General features: G+C 59.5%; 1 protein-coding gene across 1 annotated transcript in view; it reads left to right on the top strand.

Annotated features, from left to right (window-relative positions):
* LOC140395997 (uncharacterized) overlaps positions 1-25,401 on the top strand; it is a 90,963-nt gene that overhangs the window by 855 nt on the left and 64,707 nt on the right. The window contains exons 2-3 of the mRNA XM_072484034.1: positions 477-522; positions 1,683-1,762. Of these exons, the coding sequence (XP_072340135.1) occupies positions 515-522; positions 1,683-1,762 (88 nt within the window). The 5' untranslated portion in view covers positions 477-514. The remainder of the gene's footprint in view (positions 1-476; positions 523-1,682; positions 1,763-25,401) is intronic.

The raw sequence follows: 25,401 nt of genomic DNA, 5'->3' as shown, positions 1-25,401 counted from the left end.
ACACAGGAACAGGAGGAGGCCCATTCAGCCCCTCTCCAGCCTGTTACACAGGAACAGGAGGAGGCCCATTCAGCCCCTCTCCAGCCTGTTACACAGGAACAGGAGGAGGCCCATTCAGCCCCTCTCCAGCCTGTTACACAGGAACAGGAGGAGGCCCATTCAGCCCCTCTCCAGCCTGTTACACAGGAACAGGAGGAGGCCCATTCAGCCCCTCTCCAGCCTGTTACACAGGAACAGGAGGAGGCCCATTCAGCCCCACTCCAGCCCGTTACACAGGAACAGGAGGAGGCCATCCAGGCCCTCCAGTCTGCACTCTGGTGGTGTTGGGGTGCTCAGAATAAGGGATCGATCATTTTGGCCTGGGAAAGAGTGGAAATGGCTTTGCTCGGAGGGGTGGGGGCAACTAGGTGGGGTGGGTAACTATGGGGAGCTTCACCAGCGAGACTGCTTCAACCTGAAACCCATCTTCATTTCAGAGCAGAAACATGAAGCGCACAGCAAGAGGATCGCCCGAATGATGAGGTAACTTTATAATCCAACATTCGCTCGCTTCTGAGAAACCACAAATTGGCTTCAGGTCAGAGACTCCCTTCTCCCAGGCCATTCCACCCTGACTGGATCTCGTAACTTCCATCTCTCTCCCTCTGTCTCTCTCTCTCTCTCTCTCTCTCTCCCTCTGTCTCTCTCTCTCTCCCTCTGTCTCTCTCTCTCTCTCCCTCTGTCTGTCTCTCTCTCTCTCTCCCTCTGTCTCTCTCTCTCTCTCCCTCTGTATCCATCTCTCCCTATCTCTATCTCTCTCTCTTCCTCTGTCTCTCTCACCCTCTGTCTCTCTCTCTCTCTCTCTCCCTATCTCTAGCTCTCTCTCTCTCCCTCTGTCTCTCCCTCCCTGTCTACCTCTCCCAGTCTCTCTCTATAACTCCCTGTCTCTCTCACTCCCTGTCTGTCTCTCTCCATGACTCTATCTCTCCCTGTCTCTCTCTCTCACTCTCTCTCTCTCTCTCTGTCTCTCTCTCTCTCTGTCTCTCCCTGTCTCTCCCTCTCCCTGTCTATCTCTATCTCTCCCTGTCTCTCTCTCTCTCTCCCTGTCTCTATCTCTCTGTGTCTTTCTCTCTCTGTCTCTCTCTGTCTCTCTCTCTCTGTCTCTCTCTCCCTGTCTCTCTCTGTCTCTGTCTCTCACTGTCTCTATCTCTCCCTGTCTCTCTCTCTCTGTCTCTCGCTCTCTGTCTCTCTCTCTCTCTCTCTCTGTCTCTCTCTCTGTCTCTCTCTCTCTGTCTCTCTCTCTCTGTCTCTCTCGGTCTCTCTCTCGGTCTCTCTCTCTCGGTCTCTCTCTCCCTGTCTCTCTCTCTCCCTGTCTCTCTCTCTCCCTGTCTCTCTCTCTCTGTCTCTCTCTCTCTGTCTCTCTCGGTCTCTCTCTCGGTCTCTCTCTCTCGGTCTCTCTCTCCCTGTCTCTCTCTCTCCCTGTCTCTCTCTCTCTGTCTCTCTCTCTCTGTCTCTCTCTCTCCCTGTCTCTCTCTCTCTGTCTCTCTCTCTCTGTCTCTCTCTCTCTGTCTCTCTCTCTCTGTCTCTCTCTCTCTCTCGGTCTCTCTCTCTGTCTCTCTCTCTCCCTGTCTCTATATCTTCCATGCAGTCATTCTTCACTCACTAGACCTCTTTGTGAATCTGTCTTCTCTTTATTACAACAGCAGTTTTTTCAGGAAGGCAACAGTCTCGGATATACCGCCCACTGGGTCCGACACCAACAAGGTCTCCACAATGGGGCGAGGTGAGTGAAAAAACCATCAGACGCTCCGCACTGTCAGAGGGTCAGTACTGAGGGAGTGCCGCACTGTCAGAGGGTCAGTACTGAGGGAGTGCTGCACTGTCAGAGGGTCAGTACTGAGGGAGTGCCGCACTGTCAGAGGGTCAGTACTGAGGGAGTGCCGCACTGTCAGAGGGTCAGTACTGAGGGAGTGCCGCACTGTCAGAGGGTCAGTACTGCGGGAGTGCTGCACTGTCAGAGGGTCAGTACTGAGGGAGTGCCGCACTGTCAGAGGGTCAGTACTGAGGGAGCGCCGCACTGTCAGAGGGTCAGTACTGAGGGAGTGCTGCACTGTCAGAGGGTCAGTACTGCGGGAGTGCCGCACTGTCAGAGGCTCAGTACTGCGGGAGTGCTGCACTGTCAGAGGGTCAGTACTGAGGGAGTGCCGCACTGTCAGAGGGTCAGTACTGCGGGAGTGCTGCACTGTCAGAGGGTCAGTACTGAGGGAGTGCCGCACTGTCAGAGGGTCAGTACTGAGGGAGCGCCGCACTGTCAGAGGGTCAGTACTGAGGGAGTGCTGCACTGTCAGAGGGTCAGTACTGAGGGAGTGCTGCACTGTCAGAGGGTCAGTGCTGAGGGAGTGCCGCACTGTCAGAGGGTCAGTACTGAGGGAGTGCCGCACTGTCAGAGGGTCAGTACTGAGGGAGTGCCGCACTGTCAGAGGGTCAGTACTGAGGGAGTGCCGCACTGTCAGAGGGTCAGTACTGAGGGAGTGCTGCACTGTCAGAGGGTCAGTACTGAGGGAGTGCTGCACTGTCAGAGGGTCAGTGCTGAGGGAGTGCCGCACTGTCAGAGGGTCAGTACTGAGGGAGTGCCGCACTGTCAGAGGGTCAGTACTGAGGGAGTGCCGCACTGTCAGAGGGTCAGTACTGAGGGAGTGCTGCACTGTCAGAGGGTCAGTACTGAGGGAGTGCTGCACTGTCAGAGGGTCAGTACTGAGGGAGTGCCGCACTGTCAGAGAGTCAGTACTGAGGGAGTGCTGCACTGTCAGAGGGTCAGTACTGAGGGAGTGCCGCACTGTCAGAGGGTCAGTACTGAGGGAGTGCCGCACTGTCAGAGGGTCAGTACTGAGGGAGTGCCGCACTGTCAGAGGGTCAGTACTGAGGGAGTGCCGCACTGTCAGAGGGTCAGTACTGAGGGAGTGCCGCACTGTCAGAGGGTCAGTACTGAGGGAGTGCCGCACTGTCAGAGGGTCAGCACTGAGGGAGTGTCGCACTGTCAGAGGGTCAGTACTGAGGGAGTGCCGCACTGTCAGAGGGTCAGTACTGAGGGAGTGCTGCACTGTCAGAGGGTCAGTACTGAGGGGGCTCTGCACTGTCGGAGGGTCAGTACTGAGGGAGTGTCGCACTGTCAGAGGATCAGTACTGAGGGAGTGCCGCACTGTCAGAGGGTCAGTACTGAGGGAGTGCCGCACTGTCAGAGGGTCAGAATTGAGGGAGCTCTGCACTGTCGGAGGGTCAGTACTGAGGGAGTGTCGCACCGTCAGAGGGTCAGTACTGAGGGAGTGCTGCACTGTCAGAGGGTCAGTACTGAGGAAGCGCTGCACTGTCAGAGGGTCAGTACTGAGGGAGTGCCGCACTGTCAGAGGGTCAGTACTGAGGGAGTGCCGCACTGTCAGAGGGTCAGTACTGAGGGAGTGCCGCACTGTCAGAGTGTCAGTAGTGAGGGAGTGCCGCACTGTCAGAGGGTCAGTACTGAGGGAGCGCCGCACTGTCAGAGGCTCAGTCCTGAGGGAGCGCCGCACTGTCAGAGGGTCAGTACTGACGGAGTGCCGCACTGTCAGAGGGTCAGTACTGAGGGAGCTCCGCACTGTGAGAGGGTCAGCACTGAGGGAGTGCCGCACTGTCAGAGGGTCAGTACTGAGGGAGTGTCGCACTGTCAGAGGGTCAGCACTGAGGGAGCTCCGCACTGTCAGAGGGTCAGCGCTGAGGGAGTGCGGCACTGTCAGAGGGTCAGTACTGAGGGAGTGCCGCACTGTCAGAGGGTCAGTACTGAGGGAGTGCCGCACTGTCAGAGGGTCAGTACTGAGGGAGTGTCGCACTGTCAGAGGGTCAGTACTGAGGGAGCTCCGCACTGTCAGAGGGTCAGCACTGAGGGAGCTCCGCACTGTCAGAGTGTCAGCACTGAGGGAGTGTCGCACTGTCAGAGGGTCAGTACTGAGGGAGCTCCGCACTGTCAGAGGGTCAGCACTGAGGGAGTGCGGCACTGTCAGAGGGTCAGTACTGAGGGAGCGCCGCACTGTCAGAGGGTCAGTACTGAGGGAGCGCTGCACTGTCAGATGATCAGTACTGAGGGAGCGCCGCACTGTCAGAGGGTCAGTACTGAGGGAGTGCTGCACCGTCAGAGGGCCAGTACTGAGGGAGTGCGGCACTGTCAGAGGGTCAGTACTGAGGGAGTGCCGCACTGTCAGAGTGTCAGTACTGAGGGAGTGCTGCACTGTCAGAGAGTCAGTACTGAGGGAGTGCTGCACTGTCAGAGGGTCAGTACTGAGGGAGTGCCGCACTGTCAGAGGGTCAGTACTGAGGGAGTGCTGCACTGTCAGAGGGTCAGTACTGAGGGAGTGCCGCACTGTCAGAGGGTCAGTACTGAGGGAGTGCCGCACTGTCAGAGGGTCAGCACTGAGGGAGTGCCGCACTGTCAGAGGGTCAGTACTGAGGGAGTGCAGCACTGTCAGAGGGTCAGTACTGAGGGAGTGCCGCACTGTCAGAGGGTCAGTACTGAGGGAGTGCCGCACTGTCAGAGGGTCAGTACTGAGGGAGTGCTGCACTGTCAGAGGGTCAGTACTGAGGGAGCGCCGCACTGTCAGAGGGTCAGTACTGAGGGAGTGCCGCACTGTCAGAGGGTCAGTACTGAGGGAGTGCCGCACTGTCAGAGGGTATGTACTGAGGGAGCGCTGCACTGTCAGAGGCTCGGTACTGTGGGAGTGCTGCACTGTCAGAGGGTCAGTACTGAGGGAGTGCAGCACTGTCAGAGGGTCAGTACTGAGGGAGTGCCGCACTGTCAGAGGGTCAGTACTGAGGGAGTGCCGCACTGTCAGAGGGTCAGTACTGAGGGAGTGCTGCACTGTCAGAGGGTCAGTACTGAGGGAGCGCCGCACTGTCAGAGGGTCAGTACTGAGGGAGTGCCGCACTGTCAGAGGGTCAGTACTGAGGGAGTGCCGCACTGTCAGAGGGTCAGTACTGAGGGAGCGCCGCACTGTCAGAGGGTCAGTACAGAGGGAGTACCGCACTGTCAGAGGGTCAGTACTGAGGGAGTGCTGCACTGTCAGAGGGTCAGTACTGAGGGAGTGCTGCATTGTCAGAGGGTCAGTACTGAGGGAGTGCTGCACTGTCAGAGGGTCAGTACTGAGGGAGCGCCGCACTGTCAGAGGGTCAGTACTGAGGGAGTGCGGCACTGTCAGAGGGTCAGTACTGAGGGAGTGCCGCACTGTCAGAGGGTCAGTACTGAGGGAGCGCCGCACTGTCAGAGGGTCAGTACTGAGGGAGTGCCGCACTGTCAGAGGGTCAGTACTGAGGGAGCGCCGCACTGTCAGAGGGTCAGTACTGAGGGAGTGCTGCACTGTCAGAGAGTCAGTACTGAGGGAGCGCCGCACTGTCAGAGGGTCAGTACTGAGGGAGTGCCGCATTGTCAGAGGGTCAGTACTGAGGGAGTGCCGCACTGTCAGAGGGTCAGTACTGAGGGAGCGCCGCACTGTCAGAGGGTCAGTACTGAGGGAGTGCCGCTCTGTCAGAGGGTCAGTACTGAGGGAGTGCCGCACTGTCAGAGGGTCAGTACTGAGGGAGTGCCGCACTGTCAGAGGGTCAGTACTGAGGGAGTGCTGCACTGTCAGAGGGTCAGTACTGAGGGAGTGCTGCACTCTCAAAGGGTCAGTACTGAGGGAGTGCCGCACTTTCAGAGGGTCAGTACTGAGGGAGTGCTGCACTGTCAGACGGTCAGTACTGAGGGAGTGCTGCACTGTCAGAGGGTCAGTACTGGGGGAGTGCCGCACTGTCAGCGGGTCAGTACTGAGGGAGTGCCGCACTGTCATTGGGTCAGTACTGAGGGAGTGCCGCACTGTCAGAGGTTCAGTACTGAGGGAGTGCTGCACTGTCAGAGGGTCAGTACTTAGGGCGTGCCGCACTGTCAGAGGGTCAGTACTGAGGGAGGGAGTGCCGCACTGTCAGAGGGTCAGTACTGAGGGAGTGCCTCACTGTCAGAGGGTCAGTACTGAGGGAGTGCCGCACTGTCAGAGGGTCAGTACTGAGGGAGTGCTGCCCTGTCCGAGGGTCATTACTGAGGGCGTGCTGCACTGTCAGAGGGTCAGTACAGAGGGAGTGCCGCACTGTCAGAGGGTCAGTACTGAGGGAGTGCTGCACTGTCAGAGGGTCACTACTGAGGGAGTGCCGCACTGTCAGAGGGTCAGTACTGAGGGAGTGCTGCACTGTCAGAGGGTCAGTACTGAGGGAGTGCTGCACTGTCAGAGGGTCAGTACTGAGGGAGTGCCGCACTGTCAGAGGGTCAGTACTGAGGGGGCGCCGCACTGTCAGAGGGTCAGTACTGAGGGAGTGCTGCCCTGTCAGAGGGCCAGTACTGAGGGAGTGCCGCACCGTCAGAGGGTCAGTACTGAGGGAGCGGCGCTCTGTCAGAGGGTCAGTACTGAGGGAGTGCCGCTCTGTCAGAGGGTCAGTCCTGAGGGAGTGCTGCACTGTCAGAGGGTCAGTACTGAGGGACTGCCGCACTGTCAGAGGGTCAGTCCTGAGGGAGTGCTGCACTGTCAGAGGGTCAGTACTAAGGGAGTGCTGCACTGTCAGAGGGTCAGTACTGAGGGAGTGCTGCACTGTCAGAGGGTCAGTACTGAGGGAGTGCCGCACTGTCAGAGGGTCAGTACTGAGGGAGTGCCGCACTGTCAGAGGATCAGTACTGAGGGAGTGCTGCACTGTCAGAGGGTCAATACTGAGGGAGCGCCGCACTGTCAGAGGGTCAGTACTGAGGGAGCGGCGCACTGTCAGAGGGTCAGTACTGAGGGAGTGCCGCACTGTCAGAGGGTCAGTACTGAGGGAGTGCTGCACTGTCAGAGGATCAGTACTGAGGGAGTGCTGCACTGTCAGAGGGTCAGTACTGAGGGAGCGCCGCACTGTCAGAGGGCCAGTACTGAGGGAGGGCCGCACTGTCAGAGGGTCAGTACTGAGGGAGCGCCGCACTGTCAGAGGGTCAGCACTGAGGGAGCGCCGCACTGTCAGAGGGTCAGCACTGAGGGAGTGCCGCACTGTCAGAGGGTCAGCACTGAGGGAGTGCCGCACTGTCAGAGGGTCAGTACTGAGGGAGTGCCACACTGTCAGAGGGTCAGTACTGAGGGAGTGCCGCACTGTCAGAGAGTCAGTAATGAGGGAGTGCTGCTCTGTCAGAGGGTCAGGACTGAGGGACTGCCGCACTGTCAGAGGGTCAGTACTGGGGGAGTGCCGCACTGTCAGAGGGTCAGTACTGAGGGAGTGCCGCACTGTCAGAGGGTCAGTACTGAGGGAGTGCCGCACTGTCACAGGGTCAGTACTGAGGGAGCGCCGCACTGTCAGAGAGTCAGTACTGAGGGAGTGCCGCACTGTCACAGGGTCAGTACTGAGGGAGTGCCGCACTGTCACAGGGTCAGTACTGAGGGAGTGCCGCACTGTGACAGGGTCAGCACTGAGGGAGTGCTGCACTGTCAGAGCGTCAGTGCTGAGGGATTGCCGCACTGTCAGAGGGTCAGTACTGAGGGAGTGCCGCACTGTCACAGGGTCAGTACTGAGGGAGCGCCGCACTGTCAGAGGGTCAGTACTGAGGGAGTGCCGCACTGTCACTGGGTCAGTACTGAGGGAGTGCCGCACTGTCACAGGGTCAGTACTGAGGGAGAGTTGCACTGTCAGAGGGTCAGTACTGAGGGAGTGCCGCACTGTCACAGGGTCAGTACTGAGGGAGTGCCGCACTGTCACAACGTCAGTACTGAGGGAGTGCCGCACTGTCACAGGGTCAGTACTGAGGGAGCGCCGCACTGTCAGAGGGTCAGTACTGAGGGAGTGCCGCACTGTCACTGGGTCAGTACTGAGGGAGTGCCGCACTGTCACAGGGTCAGTACTGAGGGAGCGCCGCACTGTCAGATGGTCAGTACTGAGGGAGAATTGCACTGTCACAGGGTCAGTACTGAGGGAGTGCCGCACTGTCAGAGGGTCAGTACTGAGTGAGTGCCGCACTGTCACAGGGTCAGCACTGAGGGAATGCCGCACTGTCAGAGGGTCAGTACTGAGGGAGTGCTGCACTGTCAGAGCGTCAGTGCTGAGGGAGTGCCGCACTGTCAGAGGGTCAGTACTGAGGGAGCGCCGCACTGTCAGAGGGTCAGTTCAGATGGAGTCCCGCACTGTCAGAGGGTCAGTACTGAGGGAGTGCTGCACTGTCAGAGGGTCAGTACTGAGGGAGTGCTGCATTGTCAGAGGGTCAGTACTGAGGGAGTGCTGCACTGTCAGAGGGTCAGTACTGAGGGAGCGCCGCACTGTCAGAGGGTCAGTACTGAGGGAGTGCGGCACTGTCAGAGGGTCAGTACTGAGGGAGTGCCGCACTGTCAGAGGGTCAGTACTGAGGGAGCGCCGCACTGTCAGAGGGTCAGTACCGTGGGAGTGCTGCACTGTCAGAGGGTCAGTACTGAGGGAGTGTCGCACTGTCAGAGGGTCAGTACTGAGGGAGTGCTGCACTGTCAGAGGGTCAGTACTGAGGGAGCGCCGCACTGTCAGAGGGTCAGTACTGAGGGAGTGCGGCACTGTCAGAGGGTCAGTACTGAGGGAGTGCCGCACTGTCAGAGGGTCAGTACTGAGGGAGCGCCGCACTGTCAGAGGGTCAGTACCGTGGGAGTGCTGCACTGTCAGAGGGTCAGTACTGAGGGAGTGCTGCACTGTCAGAGGGTCAGTACTGAGGGAGTGCTGCACTGTCAGAGAGTCAGTACTGAGGGAGCGCCGCACTGTCAGAGGGTCAGTACTGAGGGAGTGCCGCATTGTCAGAGGGTCAGTACTGAGGGAGTGCCGCACTGTCAGAGTGTCAGTACTGAGGGAGCGCCGCACTGTCAGAGGGTCAGTACTGAGGGAGTGCTGCTCTGTCAGAGGGTCAGTACTGAGGGAGCGCCGCACTGTCAGAGGGTCAGTACCGAGTGTGTGCCGCTCTGTCAGAGGGTCAGTACTGAGTGAGTGCTGCACTGTCAGAGGGTCAGTACTGAGGGAGTGCTGCATTGTCAGAGGGTCAGTACTGAGGGAGCGCCGCACTGTCAGAGGGTCAGTACTGAGGGAGTGCTGCACTGTCAGAGGGTCAGTACTGAGGGAGTGCCGCACTGTCAGAGGGTCAGTATGAGGGAGTGCTGCACTGTCAGAGGGTCAGTACTGAGGGAGTGCCGCACTGTCAGAGGGTCAGTACTGAGGGAGTGCCGCACTGTCAGGGCGTCAGTACTGAGGGAGTGCTGCACTGTCAGAGGGTCAGTACTGAGGGAGTGCCGCACTGTCAGAGGGTCAGTACTGAGGGAGTGCTGCACTGTCAGACGGTCAGTACTGAGGGAGTGCTGCACTGTCAGAGGGTCAGTTCTGGGGGAGTGCTGCACTCTCAGAGGGTCAGTACTGAGGGAGTGCCGCACTTTCAGAGGGTCAGTACTGAGGGAGTGCTGCACTGTCAGACGGTCAGTACTGAGGGAGTGCTGCACTGTCAGAGGGTCAGTACTGGGGGAGTGCCGCACTGTCAGAGGGTCAGTACTGAGGGAGTGCCGCACTGTCAGTGGGTCAGTACTGAGGGAGTGCCGCACTGTCAGAGGTTCAGTACTGAGGGAGTGCTGCACTGTCAGAGGGTCAGTACTTAGGGCGTGCCGCACTGTCAGAGGGTCAGTACTGAGGGAGCGCCGCACTGTCAGAGGGTCAGTGCTGAGGGAGTGCCGCACTGTCAGAGGGTCAGTACTGAGGGAGTGCCGCACTGTCAGAGGGTCAGTACTGAGGGAGTGCCGCACTGTCAGGGCGTCAGTACTGAGGGAGTGCTGCACTGTCAGAGGGTCAGTACTGAGGGAGTGCCGCACTGTCAGAGGGTCAGTACTGAGGGAGTGCTGCACTGTCAGAGGGTCAGTACTGGGGGAGTGCTGCACTGTCAGAGGGTCAGTACTGAGGGAGTGCCGCACTGTCAGAGGGTCAGTACTGAGGGAGTGCCGCACTGTCAGAGGGTCAGTACTGAGGGAGTGCTGCACTGTCAGACGGTCAGTACTGAGGGAGTGCTGCACTGTCAGAGGGTCAGTACTGGGGGAGTGCTGCACTCTCAGAGGGTCAGTACTGAGGGAGTGCCGCACTTTCAGAGGGTCAGTACTGAGGGAGTGCTGCACTGTCAGACGGTCAGTACTGAGGGAGTGCTGCACTGTCAGAGGGTCAGTACTGGGGGAGTGCCGCACTGTCAGAGGGTCAGTACTGAGGGAGTGCCGCACTGTCAGTGGGTCAGTACTGAGGGAGTGCCGCACTGTCAGAGGTTCAGTACTGAGGGAGTGCCGCACTGTCAGAGGGTCAGTACTGAGGGAGCGCTGCACTGTCAGAGGGTCAGTACTGAGGGAGTGCCGCACTGTCAGAGGGTCAGTACTGAGGGAGTGCCGCACTGTCAGAGGGTCAGTACTGAGGGAGTGCCGCACTGTCAGAGGGTCAGTACTGAGGGAGCGCCGCACTGTCAGAGGGTCAGTACCGTGGGAGTGCTGCACTGTCAGAGGGTCAGTACTGAGGGAGTGTCGCACTGTCAGAGGGTCAGTACTGAGGGAGTGCTGCACTGTCAGAGGGTCAGTACTGAGGGAGCGCCGCACTGTCAGAGGGTCAGTACTGAGGGAGTGCGGCACTGTCAGAGGGTCAGTACTGAGGGAGTGCCGCACTGTCAGAGGGTCAGTACTGAGGGAGCGCCGCACTGTCAGAGGGTCAGTACCGTGGGTGTGCTGCACTGTCAGAGGGTCAGTACTGAGGGAGTGTCGCACTGTCAGAGGGTCAGTACTGAGGGAGCGTCGCACTGTCAGAGGGTCAGTACTGAGGGAGCACCGCACTGTCAGAGGGTCAGTACTGAGGGAGTGCTGCACTGTCAGAGAGTCAGTACTGAGGGAGCGCCGCACTGTCAGAGGGTCAGTACTGAGGGAGTGCCGCATTGTCAGAGGGTCAGTACTGAGGGAGTGCCGCACTGTCAGAGTGTCAGTACTGAGGGAGCGCCGCACTGTCAGAGGGTCAGTACTGAGGGAGTGCCGCACTGTCAGAGGGTCAGTACCGAGTGTGTGCCGCTCTGTCAGAGGGTCAGTACTGAGTGAGTGCTGCACTGTCAGAGGGTCAGTACTGAGGGAGTGCCGCACTGTCAGAGGGTCAGTACTGAGGGAGTGCTGCACTGTCAGAGGGTCAGTACTGAGGGAGTGCCGCACTGTCAGAGGGTCAGTACTGAGGGAGTGCTGCACTGTCAGAGGGTCAGTACTGAGGGAGTGCTGCATTGTCAGAGGGTCAGTACTGAGGGAGCGCCGCACTGTCAGAGGGTCAGTACTGAGGGAGTGCTGCACTGTCAGAGGGTCAGTACTGAGGGAGTGCCGCACTGTCAGAGGGTCAGTATGAGGGAGTGCTGCACTGTCAGAGGGTCAGTACTGAGGGAGTGCCGCACTGTCAGAGGGTCAGTACTGAGGGAGTGCCGCACTGTCAGGGCGTCAGTACTGAGGGAGTGCTGCACTGTCAGAGGGTCAGTACTGAGGGAGTGCCGCACTGTCAGAGGGTCAGTACTGAGGGAGTGCTGCACTGTCAGACGGTCAGTACTGAGGGAGTGCTGCACTGTCAGAGGGTCAGTTCTGGGGGAGTGCTGCACTCTCAGAGGGTCAGTACTGAGGGAGTGCCGCACTTTCAGAGGGTCAGTACTGAGGGAGTGCTGCACTGTCAGACGGTCAGTACTGAGGGAGTGCTGCACTGTCAGAGGGTCAGTACTGGGGGAGTGCCGCACTGTCAGAGGGTCAGTACTGAGGGAGTGCCGCACTGTCAGTGGGTCAGTACTGAGGGAGTGCCGCACTGTCAGAGGTTCAGTACTGAGGGAGTGCTGCACTGTCAGAGGGTCAGTACTTAGGGCGTGCCGCACTGTCAGAGGGTCAGTACTGAGGGAGCGCCGCACTGTCAGAGGGTCAGTGCTGAGGGAGTGCCGCACTGTCAGAGGGTCAGTACTGAGGGAGTGCCGCACTGTCAGAGGGTCAGTACTGAGGGAGTGCCGCACTGTCAGGGCGTCAGTACTGAGGGAGTGCTGCACTGTCAGAGGGTCAGTACTGAGGGAGTGCCGCACTGTCAGAGGGTCAGTACTGAGGGAGTGCTGCACTGTCAGACGGTCAGTACTGAGGGAGTGCTGCACTGTCAGAGGGTCAGTACTGGGGGAGTGCTGCACTGTCAGAGGGTCAGTACTGAGGGAGTGCCGCACTGTCAGAGGGTCAGTACTGAGGGAGTGCTGCACTGTCAGACGGTCAGTACTGAGGGAGTGCTGCACTGTCAGAGGGTCAGTACTGGGGGAGTGCTGCACTGTCAGACGGTCAGTACTGAGGGAGTGCTGCACTGTCAGAGGGTCAGTACTGGGGGAGTGCCGCACTGTCAGAGGGTCAGTACTGAGGGAGTGCCGCACTGTCAGAGGTTCAGTACTGAGGGAGTGCCGCACTGTCAGAGGGTCAGTACTGAGGGAGTGCTGCACTGTCAGAGGGTCAGTACTGAGGGAGTGCTGCACTGTCAGAGGGTCAGTGCTGAGGGAGTGCCGCACTGTCAGAGGGTCAGTACTGAGGGAGTGCCGCACTGTCAGAGGGTCAGTACTGAGGGAGTGCCGCACTGTCAGAGGGTCAGTACTGAGGGAGTGCTGCACTGTCAAAGGGTCAGTACTGAGGGAGTGCTGCACTGTCAGAGGGTCAGTACTGAGGGAGTGCCGCACTGTCAGAGGGTCAGTACTGAGGGAGTGCCGCACTGTCAGAGGGTCAGTACTGAGGGAGTGCTGCACTGTCAGAGGGTCAGTACTGAGGGAGTGCCGCACTGTCAGAGGGTCAGTACTGAGGGAGTGCTGCACTGTCAGAGGGTCAGTACTGAGGGAGTGCTGCACTGTCAGAGGGTCAGTACTGAGGGAGTGCTGCACTGTCAGAGGGTCAGTACTGAGGGAGTGCCGCACTGTCAGAGGGTCAGTACTGAGGGAGTGCCGCACTGTCAGAGGGTCAGTACTGAGGGAGTGCCGCACTGTCAGAGAGTCAGTACTGAGGGAGTGCTGCACTGTCAGAGGGTCAGTACTGAGGGAGTGCCGCACTGTCAGAGGGTCAGTACTGAGGGAGTGCCGCACTGTCAGAGGGTCAGTACTGAGGGAGTGCCGCACTGTCAGAGGGTCAGTACTGGGTGAGCGCCGCACTGTCAGAGGGTCAGTACTGAGGGAGTGCCGCACTGTCAGAGGGTCAGTACTGAGGGAGTGCTGCACTGTCAGAGGGTCAGTACTGAGGGAGTGCCGCACTGTCAGAGGGTCAGTACTGAGGGAGCGCCGCACTGTCAGAGGGTCAGTACCGTGGGAGTGCTGCACTGTCAGAGGGTCAGTACTGAGGGAGTGTCGCACTGTCAGAGGGTCAGTACTGAGGGAGTGCTGCACTGTCAGAGGGTCAGTACTGAGGGAGCGCCGCACTGTCAGAGGGTCAGTACTGAGGGAGTGCGGCACTGTCAGAGGGTCAGTACTGAGGGAGTGCCGCACTGTCAGAGGGTCAGTACTGAGGGAGCGCCGCACTGTCAGAGGGTCAGTACCGTGGGAGTGCTGCACTGTCAGAGGGTCAGTACTGAGGGAGTGTCGCACTGTCAGAGGGTCAGTACTGAGGGAGCGTCGCACTGTCAGAGGGTCAGTACTGAGGGAGTGCCGCACTGTCAGAGGGTCAGTACTGAGGGAGTGCTGCACTGTCAGAGGGTCAGTACTGAGGGAGTGCTGCTCTGTCAGAGGGTCAGTACTGAGGGAGTGCTGCACTGTCAGACGGTCAGTACTGAGGGAGTGCTGCACTGTCAGAGGGTCAGTACTGGGGGAGTGCCGCACTGTCAGAGGGTCAGTACTGAGGGAGTGCCGCACTGTCAGAGGGTCAGTACTGAGGGAGTGCCGCACTGTCAGAGGGTCAGTACTGAGGGAGAGCCGCACTGTCAGAGGGTCAGTACTGAGGGAGCGTCGCACTGTCAGAGGGTCAGTACTGAGGGAGTGCCGCACTGTCAGAGGGTCAGTACTGAGGGAGCGTCGCACTGTCAGAGGGTCAGTACTGAGGGAGTGCCGCACTGTCAGAGGGTCAGTACTGAGGGAGTGCTGCACTGTCAGAGGGTCAGTACTGAGGGAGTGCTGCTCTGTCAGAGGGTCAGTACTGAGGGAGTGCTGCACTGTCAGACGGTCAGTACTGAGGGAGTGCTGCACTGTCAGAGGGTCAGTACTGGGGGAGTGCCGCACTGTCAGAGGGTCAGTACTGAGGGAGTGCCGCACTGTCAGAGGGTCAGTACTGAGGGAGTGCCGCACTGTCAGAGGGTCAGTACTGAGGGAGAGCCGCACTGTCAGAGGGTCAGTACTGAGGGAGTGCTGCACTGTCAGAGGGTCAGTACTGAGGGAGTGCCGCACTGTCAGAGGGTCAGTACTGAGGGAGTGCTGCACTGTCAGAGGGTCAGTACTGAGGGAGTGCCGCACTGTCAGAGGGTCAGTACTGAGGGAGTGCTGCACTGTCAGAGGGTCTGTACTGAGGGAGTGCCGCACTGTCAGAGGGTCAGTACTGAGGGAGTGCTGCACTGTCAGAGGGTCAGTACTGAGGGAGTGCCGCACTGTCAGAGGGTCAGTACTGAGGGAGTGCCGCACTGTCAGAGGGTCAGTACTGAGGGAGTGCCGCACTGTCAGAGGGTCAGTACTGAGGGAGTGCCGCACTGTCAGAGGGTCAGTACTGAGGGAGTGCCGCACTGTCAGAGAGTCAGTACTGAGGGAGTGCCGCACTGTCAGAGGGTCAGTGCTGAGGGAGTGCTGCACTGTCAGAGGGTCAGTACTGAGGGAGTGCTGCACTGTCAGAGGGTCAGTACTGAGGGAGCGTCGCACTGTCAGAGGGTCAGTACTGAGGGAGTGCTGCCCTGTCAGAGGGTCAGTACTGAGGGAGTGCAGCACTGTCAGAGGGTCAGTACTGAGGGAGTGCCGCACTGTCAGAGGGTCAGTACTGAGGGAGTGCCGCACTGTCAGAGGGTCAGTACTGAGGGAGTGCCGCACTGTCAGAGGGTCAGTACTGAGGGAGTGCCGCACTGTCAGAGAGTCAGTACTGAGGGAGTGCCGCACTGTCAGAGGGTCAGTGCTGAGGGAGTGCTGCACTGTCAGAGGGTCAGTACTGATGGAGTGCTGCACTGTCAGAGGGTCAGTACTGAGGGAGCGTCGCACTGTCAGAGGGTCAGTACTGAGGGAGTGCTGCCCTGTCAGAGGGTCAGTACTGAGGGAGTGCAGCACTGTCAGAGGGTCAGTACTGAGGGAGTGCCGCACTGTCAGAGGGTCAGTACTGAGGGAGTGCCGCACTGTCAGAGGGTCAGTACTGAGGGAGTGCCGCACTGTCAGAGGGTCAGTACTGAGGGAGTGCCGCACTGTCAGAGAGTCAGTACTGAGGGAGTGCCGCACTGTCAGAGGGTCAGTGCTGAGGGAGTGCTGCACTGTCAGAGGGTCAGTACTGAGGGAGTGCTGCACTGTCAGAGGGTCAGTACTGAGGGAGTGCCGCACTGTCAGAGGGTCAGTACTGAGGGAGAGCTGCACTGTCAGAGGGTCAGTACTGAGGGAGTGCTGCACTGTCAGAGGTTCAGTACCAAGGGAGTGCTGCACTGTCAGAGGGTCAGTACTGAGGGAGTGCTGCACTGTCAGAGGGTCAGTACTGAGGGAGTGCTGCACTGTCAGAGGGTCAGTACTGAGGGAGTGCCGCACTGTCAGAGGGTCAGTACTGAGGGAGAGCTGCACTGTCAGAGGGTCAGTACTGAGGGAGTGCTGCACTGTCAGAGGGTCAGTACTGAGGGAGTGCTGCACTGTCAGAGGGTCAGTACTGAGGGAGTGCTGCACTGTCAGAGGTTCAGTACTGAGGGAGCGCTGCACTGTCAGAGGGTCAGTACTGAGGGAGTGCCGCACTGTCAGAGGGTCAGTACTGAGGGAGTGCTGCACTGTCAGAGGGTCAGTACTGAGGGAGTGCCGCACTGTCAGAGGGTCAGTACTGAGGGAGTGCTGCACTGTCAGAGGGTCCGTACTGAGGGAGTGCCGCACTGTCAGAGGGTCAGTACTGAGGGAGTGCTGCACTGTCAGAGGGTCAGTACTGAGGGAGTGCCGCACTGTCAGAGGGTCAGTACTGAGGGAGTGCTGCACTGTCAGAGGGTCAGTGCTGAGGGAGTGCTGCACTGTCAGAGGGTCAGTACTGAGGGAGTGCCGCACTGTCAGAGGGTCCGTACTGAGGGAGCGCCGCACTGTCAGAGGGTCAGTACTGAGGGAGTGCTGCACTGTCAGAGGGTCAGTACTGAGGGAGTGTCGCACTGTCACAGGGTCAGTACTGAGGGAGTGCTGCACTGTCAGAGGGTCAGTACTGAGGGAGCGCCGCACTGTCAGAGGGTCAGTACTGATGGAGCACTGCACTGTCAGAGGGTCAGTACTGAGGGTGTGCCGCACTGTCAGGGGGTCAGTACTGAGCGAGTGGCGCACTGTCAGAGGGTCAGTACTGAGGGAGTGCTGCACTGTCAGAGGGTCAGTACTGAGGGAGCGCCGCACTGTCAGAGGGTCAGTACTGAGGGAGTGCCGCATTGTCAGAGGGTCAGTACTGAGGGAGTGCCGCACTGTCAGAGGGTCAGTACTGAGGGAGTGCCGCATTGTCAGAGGGTCAGTACTGAGGGAGTGCCGCACTGTCAGAGGGTCAGTACTGAGGGAGTGCCGCACTGTCAGAGGGTCAGTACTGAGGGAGTGCCGCACTGTCAGAGGGTCAGTACTGAGGCACTGCTGCACTGTCAGAGGGTCAGTGCTGAGGGAGCGCCGCACTGTCAGAGGGTCAGTACTGAGGGAGTGCCGCACTGTCAGAGGGTCAGTACTGAGGCACTGCTGCACTGTCAGAGGGTCAGTACTGAGGGAGTGCTGCACTGTCAGAGGGTCAGTACTGAGGCACTGCTGCACTGTCAGAGGGTCAGTGCTGAGGGAGCGCCGCACTGTCAGAGGGTCAGTACTGAGGGAGTGCCGCATTGTCAGAGGGTCAGTACTGAGGGAGTGCCGCACTGTCAGAGGGTCAGTACTGAGGCACTGCTGCACTGTCAGAGGGTCAGTACTGAGGGAGTGCTGCACTGTCAGAGGGTCAGTACTGAGGGAGTGCTGCACTGTCAGAGGGTCAGTACTGAGGGAGTGCTGCACTGTCAGAGGGTCAGTACTGAGGGAGTGCTGCACTGTCAGAGGGTCAGTACTGAGGGAGTGCTGCACTGTCAGAGGGTCAGTACTGAGGGAGTGCTGCACTGTCAGAGGGTCAGTACTGAGGGAGCGCCGCACTGTCAGAGGGTCAGTACTGAGGGAGTGCCGCACTGTCAGAGGGTCAGTACTGAGGGAGTGCCGCACTGTCAGAGGGTATGTACTGAGGGAGCGCTGCACTGTCAGAGGCTCGGTACTGTGGGAGTGCTGCACTGTCAGAGGGTCAGTACTGAGGGAGTGCCGCACTGTCAGAGGATCAGTACTGAGGGAGCGCCTCACTGTCAGAGGATCAGCACTGAGGGAGTGCCGCACTGTCAGAGGGTCAGTACTGAGGGAGCGCCTCACTGTCAGAGGATCAGCACTGAGGGAGTGCCGCACTGTCAGAGGGTCAGTACTGAGGGAGTGCTGCACTGTCAGAGGGTCAGTACTGAGGGAGTGCCGCACTGTCAGAGGGTCAGCACTGAGGGAGTGTCGCACTGTCAGAGGGTCAGTACTGAGGGAGCGCCGCACTGTCAGAGGGTCAGTACTGAGGGAGTGCTGCACTGTCAGAGGGTCAGTACTGAGGGAGTGCCTCACTGTCAGAGGATCAGCACTGAGGGAGTGCCGCACTGTCAGAGGGTCAGTACTGAGGGAGTGCTGCACTGTCAGAGGGTCAGTACTGAGGGAGTGCCGCACTGTCAGAGGGTCAGCACTGAGGGAGTGTCGCACTGTCAGAGGGTCAGTACTGAGGGAGTGCCGCACTGTCAGAGTGTCAGTACTGAGGGAGTGCCGCACTGTCAGAGGGTCAGTACTGAGGGAGTGCCGCACTGTCAGAGGGTCAGTACTGAGGGAGTGCCTCACTGTCAGAGGGTCAGTATTGAGGGAGTGTCGCACTGTCAGAGGGTCAGTACTGAGGGAGTGCCTCACTGTCAGAGGATCAGTACTGAGGGAGTGCTGCACTGTCAGAGGGTCAGTACTGAGGGAGTGCCGCACTGTCAGAGGGTCAGCACTGAGGGAGTGTCGCACTGTCAGAGGGTCAGTACTGAGGGAGTGCCGCACTGTCAGAGGGTCAGTACTGAGGGAGTGCTGCACTGTCAGAGGGTCAGTACTGAGGGGGCTCTGCACTGTCGGAGGGTCAGTACTGAGGGAGTGTCGCACTGTCAGAGGATCAGTACTGAGGGAGTGCCGCACTGTCAGAGGGTCAGTACTGAGGGAGTGCCGCACTGTCAGAGGGTCAGAATTGAGGGAGCTCTGCACTGTCGGAGGGTCAGTACTGAGGGAGTGTCGCACCGTCAGAGGGTCAGTACTGAGGGAGTGCTGCACTGTCAGAGGGTCAGTACTGAGGAAGCGCTGCACTGTCAGAGGGTCAGTACTGAGGGAGTGCCGCACTGTCAGAGGGTCAGTACTGAGGGAGTGCCGCACTGTCAGAGGGTCAGTACTGAGGGAGTGCCGCACTGTCAGAGGGTCAGTACTGAGCGAGTGCCGCACTGTCAGAGGGTCAGTACTGAGGGAGCGCCGCACTGTCAGAGGGTCAGTACTGAGGGAGCGCCGCACTGTCAGAGGGTCAGTACTGACGGAGTGCCGCACTGTCAGAGTGTCAGTAGTGAGGGAGTGCCGCACTGTCAGAGGGTCAGTACTGAGGGAGCGCCGCACTGTCAGAGGCTCAGTCCTGAGGGAGCGCCGCACTGTCAGAGGGTCAGTACTGACGGAGTGCCGCACTGTCAGAGGGTCAGTACTGAGGGAGCTCCGCACTGTGAGAGGGTCAGCACTGAGGGAGTGCCGCACTGTCAGAGGGTCAGTACTGAGGGAGTGTCGCACTGTCAGAGGGTCAGCACTGAGGGAGCTCCGCACTGTCAGAGGGTCAGCGCTGAGGGAGTGCGGCACTGTCAGAGGGTCAGTACTGAGGGAGTGCCGCACTGTCAGAGGGTCAGTACTGAGGGAGTGCCGCACTGTCAGAGGGTCAGTACTGAGGGAGTGTCGCACTGTCAGAGGGTCAGTACTGAGGGAGCTCCGCACTGTCAGAGGGTCAGCACTGAGGGAGCTCCGCACTGTCAGAGTGTCAGCACTGAGGGAGTGTCGCACTGTCAGAGGGTCAGTACTGAGGGAGCTCCGCACTGTCAGAGGGTCAGCACTGAGGGAGTGCGGCACTGTCAGAGGGTCAGTACTGAGGGAGCGCCGCACTGTCAGAGGGTCAGTACTGAGGGAGCGCTGCACTGTCAGATGATCAGTACTGAGGGAGCGCCGCACTGTCAGAGGGTCAGTACTGAGGGAGTGCTGCACCGTCAGAGGGCCAGTACTGAGGGAGTGCGGCACTGTCAGAGGGTCAGTACTGAGGGAGTGCCGCACTGTCAGAGTGTCAGTACTGAGGGAGTGCTGCACTGTCAGAGAGTCAGTACTGAGGGAGTGCTGCACTGTCAGAGGGTCAGTACTGAGGGAGTGCCGCACTGTCAGAGGGTCAGTACTGAGGGAGTGCTGCACTGTCAGAGGGTCAGTACTGAGGGAGTGCCGCACTGTCAGAGGGTCAGTACTGAGGGAGTGCCGCACTGTCAGAGGGTCAGCACTGAGGGAGTGCCGCACTGTCAGAGGGTCAGTACTGAGGGAGTGCAGCACTGTCAGAGGGTCAGTACTGAGGGAGTGCCGCACTGTCAGAGGGTCAGTACTGAGGGAGTGCCGCACTGTCAGAGGGTCAGTACTGAGGGAGTGCTGCACTGTCAGAGGGTCAGTACTGAGGGAGCGCCGCACTGTCAGAGGGTCAGTACTGAGGGAGTGCCGCACTGTCAGAGGGTCAGTACTGAGGGAGTGCCGCACTGTCAGAGGGTATGTACTGAGGGAGCGCTGCACTGTCAGAGGCTCGGTACTGTGGGAGTGCTGCACTGTCAGAGGGTCAGTACTGAGGGAGTGCAGCACTGTCAGAGGGTCAGTACTGAGGGAGTGCCGCACTGTCAGAGGGTCAGTACTGAGGGAGTGCCGCACTGTCAGAGGGTCAGTACTGAGGGAGTGCTGCACTGTCAGAGGGTCAGTACTGAGGGAGCGCCGCACTGTCAGAGGGTCAGTACTGAGGGAGTGCCGCACTGTCAGAGGGTCAGTACTGAGGGAGTGCCGCACTGTCAGAGGGTCAGTACTGAGGGAGCGCCGCACTGTCAGAGGGTCAGTACAGAGGGAGTACCGCACTGTCAGAGGGTCAGTACTGAGGGAGTGCTGCACTGTCAGAGGGTCAGTACTGAGGGAGTGCTGCATTGTCAGAGGGTCAGTACTGAGGGAGTGCTGCACTGTCAGAGGGTCAGTACTGAGGGAGCGCCGCACTGTCAGAGGGTCAGTACTGAGGGAGTGCGGCACTGTCAGAGGGTCAGTACTGAGGGAGTGCCGCACTGTCAGAGGGTCAGTACTGAGGGAGCGCCGCACTGTCAGAGGGTCAGTACTGAGGGAGTGCCGCACTGTCAGAGGGTCAGTACTGAGGGAGCGCCGCACTGTCAGAGGGTCAGTACTGAGGGAGTGCTGCACTGTCAGAGAGTCAGTACTGAGGGAGCGCCGCACTGTCAGAGGGTCAGTACTGAGGGAGTGCCGCATTGTCAGAGGGTCAGTACTGAGGGAGTGCCGCACTGTCAGAGGGTCAGTACTGAGGGAGCGCCGCACTGTCAGAGGGTCAGTACTGAGGGAGTGCCGCTCTGTCAGAGGGTCAGTACTGAGGGAGTGCCGCACTGTCAGAGGGTCAGTACTGAGGGAGTGCCGCACTGTCAGAGGGTCAGTACTGAGGGAGTGCTGCACTGTCAGAGGGTCAGTACTGAGGGAGTGCTGCACTCTCAGAGGGTCAGTACTGAGGGAGTGCCGCACTTTCAGAGGGTCAGTACTGAGGGAGTGCTGCACTGTCAGACGGTCAGTACTGAGGGAGTGCTGCACTGTCAGAGGGTCAGTACTGGGGGAGTGCCGCACTGTCAGCGGGTCAGTACTGAGGGAGTGCCGCACTGTCATTGGGTCAGTACTGAGGGAGTGCCGCACTGTCAGAGGTTCAGTACTGAGGGAGTGCTGCACTGTCAGAGGGTCAGTACTTAGGGCGTGCCGCACTGTCAGAGGGTCAGTACTGAGGGAGGGAGTGCCGCACTGTCAGAGGGTCAGTACTGAGGGAGTGCCTCACTGTCAGAGGGTCAGTACTGAGGGAGTGCCGCACTGTCAGAGGGTCAGTACTGAGGGAGTGCTGCCCTGTCCGAGGGTCATTACTGAGGGCGTGCTGCACTGTCAGAGGGTCAGTACAGAGGGAGTGCCGCACTGTCAGAGGGTCAGTACTGAGGGAGTGCTGCACTGTCAGAGGGTCACTACTGAGGGAGTGCCGCACTGTCAGAGGGTCAGTACTGAGGGAGTGCTGCACTGTCAGAGGGTCAGTACTGAGGGAGTGCTGCACTGTCAGAGGGTCAGTACTGAGGGAGTGCCGCACTGTCAGAGGGTCAGTACTGAGGGGGCGCCGCACTGTCAGAGGGTCAGTACTGAGGGAGTGCTGCCCTGTCAGAGGGCCAGTACTGAGGGAGTGCCGCACCGTCAGAGGGTCAGTACTGAGGGAGCGGCGCTCTGTCAGAGGGTCAGTACTGAGGGAGTGCCGCTCTGTCAGAGGGTCAGTCCTGAGGGAGTGCTGCACTGTCAGAGGGTCAGTACTGAGGGACTGCCGCACTGTCAGAGGGTCAGTCCTGAGGGAGTGCTGCACTGTCAGAGGGTCAGTACTAAGGGAGTGCTGCACTGTCAGAGGGTCAGTACTGAGGGAGTGCTGCACTGTCAGAGGGTCAGTACTGAGGGAGTGCCGCACTGTCAGAGGGTCAGTACTGAGGGAGTGCCGCACTGTCAGAGGATCAGTACTGAGGGAGTGCTGCACTGTCAGAGGGTCAATACTGAGGGAGCGCCGCACTGTCAGAGGGTCAGTACTGAGGGAGCGGCGCACTGTCAGAGGGTCAGTACTGAGGGAGTGCCGCACTGTCAGAGGGTCAGTACTGAGGGAGTGCTGCACTGTCAGAGGATCAGTACTGAGGGAGTGCTGCACTGTCAGAGGGTCAGTACTGAGGGAGCGCCGCACTGTCAGAGGGCCAGTACTGAGGGAGGGCCGCACTGTCAGAGGGTCAGTACTGAGGGAGCGCCGCACTGTCAGAGGGTCAGCACTGAGGGAGCGCCGCACTGTCAGAGGGTCAGCACTGAGGGAGTGCCGCACTGTCAGAGGGTCAGCACTGAGGGAGTGCCGCACTGTCAGAGGGTCAGTACTGAGGGAGTGCCACACTGTCAGAGGGTCAGTACTGAGGGAGTGCCGCACTGTCAGAGAGTCAGTAATGAGGGAGTGCTGCTCTGTCAGAGGGTCAGGACTGAGGGACTGCCGCACTGTCAGAGGGTCAGTACTGGGGGAGTGCCGCACTGTCAGAGGGTCAGTACTGAGGGAGTGCCGCACTGTCAGAGGGTCAGTACTGAGGGAGTGCCGCACTGTCACAGGGTCAGTACTGAGGGAGCGCCGCACTGTCAGAGGGTCAGTACTGAGGGAGTGCCGCACTGTCACAGGGTCAGTACTGAGGGAGTGCCGCACTGTCACAGGGTCAGTACTGAGGGAGTGCCGCACTGTGACAGGGTCAGCACTGAGGGAGTGCTGCACTGTCAGAGCGTCAGTGCTGAGGGATTGCCGCACTGTCAGAGGGTCAGTACTGAGGGAGTGCCGCACTGTCACAGGGTCAGTACTGAGGGAGCGCCGCACTGTCAGAGGGTCAGTACTGAGGGAGTGCCGCACTGTCACTGGGTCAGTACTGAGGGAGTGCCGCACTGTCACAGGGTCAGTACTGAGGGAGAGTTGCACTGTCAGAGGGTCAGTACTGAGGGAGTGCCGCACTGTCACAGGGTCAGTACTGAGGGAGTGCCGCACTGTCACAACGTCAGTACTGAGGGAGTGCCGCACTGTCACAGGGTCAGTACTGAGGGAGCGCCGCACTGTCAGAGGGTCAGTACTGAGGGAGTGCCGCACTGTCACTGGGTCAGTACTGAGGGAGTGCCGCACTGTCACAGGGTCAGTACTGAGGGAGCGCCGCACTGTCAGATGGTCAGTACTGAGGGAGAATTGCACTGTCACAGGGTCAGTACTGAGGGAGTGCCGCACTGTCAGAGGGTCAGTACTGAGTGAGTGCCGCACTGTCACAGGGTCAGCACTGAGGGAAAGCCGCACTGTCAGAGGGTCAGTACTGAGGGAGTGCTGCACTGTCAGAGCGTCAGTGCTGAGGGAGTGCCGCACTGTCAGAGGGTCAGTACTGAGGGAGCGCCGCACTGTCAGAGGGTCAGTTCAGATGGAGTCCCGCACTGTCAGAGGGTCAGTACTGAGGGAGTGCTGCACTGTCAGAGGGTCAGTACTGAGGGAGTGCTGCATTGTCAGAGGGTCAGTACTGAGGGAGTGCTGCACTGTCAGAGGGTCAGTACTGAGGGAGCGCCGCACTGTCAGAGGGTCAGTACTGAGGGAGTGCGGCACTGTCAGAGGGTCAGTACTGAGGGAGTGCCGCACTGTCAGAGGGTCAGTACTGAGGGAGCGCCGCACTGTCAGAGGGTCAGTACCGTGGGAGTGCTGCACTGTCAGAGGGTCAGTACTGAGGGAGTGTCGCACTGTCAGAGGGTCAGTACTGAGGGAGTGCTGCACTGTCAGAGGGTCAGTACTGAGGGAGCGCCGCACTGTCAGAGGGTCAGTACTGAGGGAGTGCGGCACTGTCAGAGGGTCAGTACTGAGGGAGTGCCGCACTGTCAGAGGGTCAGTACTGAGGGAGCGCCGCACTGTCAGAGGGTCAGTACCGTGGGAGTGCTGCACTGTCAGAGGGTCAGTACTGAGGGAGTGCTGCACTGTCAGAGGGTCAGTACTGAGGGAGTGCTGCACTGTCAGAGAGTCAGTACTGAGGGAGCGCCGCACTGTCAGAGGGTCAGTACTGAGGGAGTGCCGCATTGTCAGAGGGTCAGTACTGAGGGAGTGCCGCACTGTCAGAGTGTCAGTACTGAGGGAGCGCCGCACTGTCAGAGGGTCAGTACTGAGGGAGTGCTGCTCTGTCAGAGGGTCAGTACTGAGGGAGCGCCGCACTGTCAGAGGGTCAGTACCGAGTGTGTGCCGCTCTGTCAGAGGGTCAGTACTGAGTGAGTGCTGCACTGTCAGAGGGTCAGTACTGAGGGAGTGCTGCATTGTCAGAGGGTCAGTACTGAGGGAGCGCCGCACTGTCAGAGGGTCAGTACTGAGGGAGTGCTGCACTGTCAGAGGGTCAGTACTGAGGGAGTGCCGCACTGTCAGAGGGTCAGTATGAGGGAGTGCTGCACTGTCAGAGGGTCAGTACTGAGGGAGTGCCGCACTGTCAGAGGGTCAGTACTGAGGGAGTGCCGCACTGTCAGGGCGTCAGTACTGAGGGAGTGCTGCACTGTCAGAGGGTCAGTACTGAGGGAGTGCCGCACTGTCAGAGGGTCAGTACTGAGGGAGTGCTGCACTGTCAGACGGTCAGTACTGAGGGAGTGCTGCACTGTCAGAGGGTCAGTTCTGGGGGAGTGCTGCACTCTCAGAGGGTCAGTACTGAGGGAGTGCCGCACTTTCAGAGGGTCAGTACTGAGGGAGTGCTGCACTGTCAGACGGTCAGTACTGAGGGAGTGCTGCACTGTCAGAGGGTCAGTACTGGGGGAGTGCCGCACTGTCAGAGGGTCAGTACTGAGGGAGTGCCGCACTGTCAGTGGGTCAGTACTGAGGGAGTGCCGCACTGTCAGAGGTTCAGTACTGAGGGAGTGCTGCACTGTCAGAGGGTCAGTACTTAGGGCGTGCCGCACTGTCAGAGGGTCAGTACTGAGGGAGCGCCGCACTGTCAGAGGGTCAGTGCTGAGGGAGTGCCGCACTGTCAGAGGGTCAGTACTGAGGGAGTGCCGCACTGTCAGAGGGTCAGTACTGAGGGAGTGCCGCACTGTCAGGGCGTCAGTACTGAGGGAGTGCTGCACTGTCAGAGGGTCAGTACTGAGGGAGTGCCGCACTGTCAGAGGGTCAGTACTGAGGGAGTGCTGCACTGTCAGAGGGTCAGTACTGGGGGAGTGCTGCACTGTCAGAGGGTCAGTACTGAGGGAGTGCCGCACTGTCAGAGGGTCAGTACTGAGGGAGTGCCGCACTGTCAGAGGGTCAGTACTGAGGGAGTGCTGCACTGTCAGACGGTCAGTACTGAGGGAGTGCTGCACTGTCAGAG

The sequence above is a fragment of the Scyliorhinus torazame genome, chromosome 19 (genome assembly GCF_047496885.1).
Source record: "Scyliorhinus torazame isolate Kashiwa2021f chromosome 19, sScyTor2.1, whole genome shotgun sequence".
Lineage (NCBI taxonomy): Eukaryota > Metazoa > Chordata > Chondrichthyes > Carcharhiniformes > Scyliorhinidae > Scyliorhinus > Scyliorhinus torazame.
The sequence above is the reverse complement of the archived record's forward strand: the minus strand, read 5'-3'. Positions and strand labels throughout refer to the sequence as shown.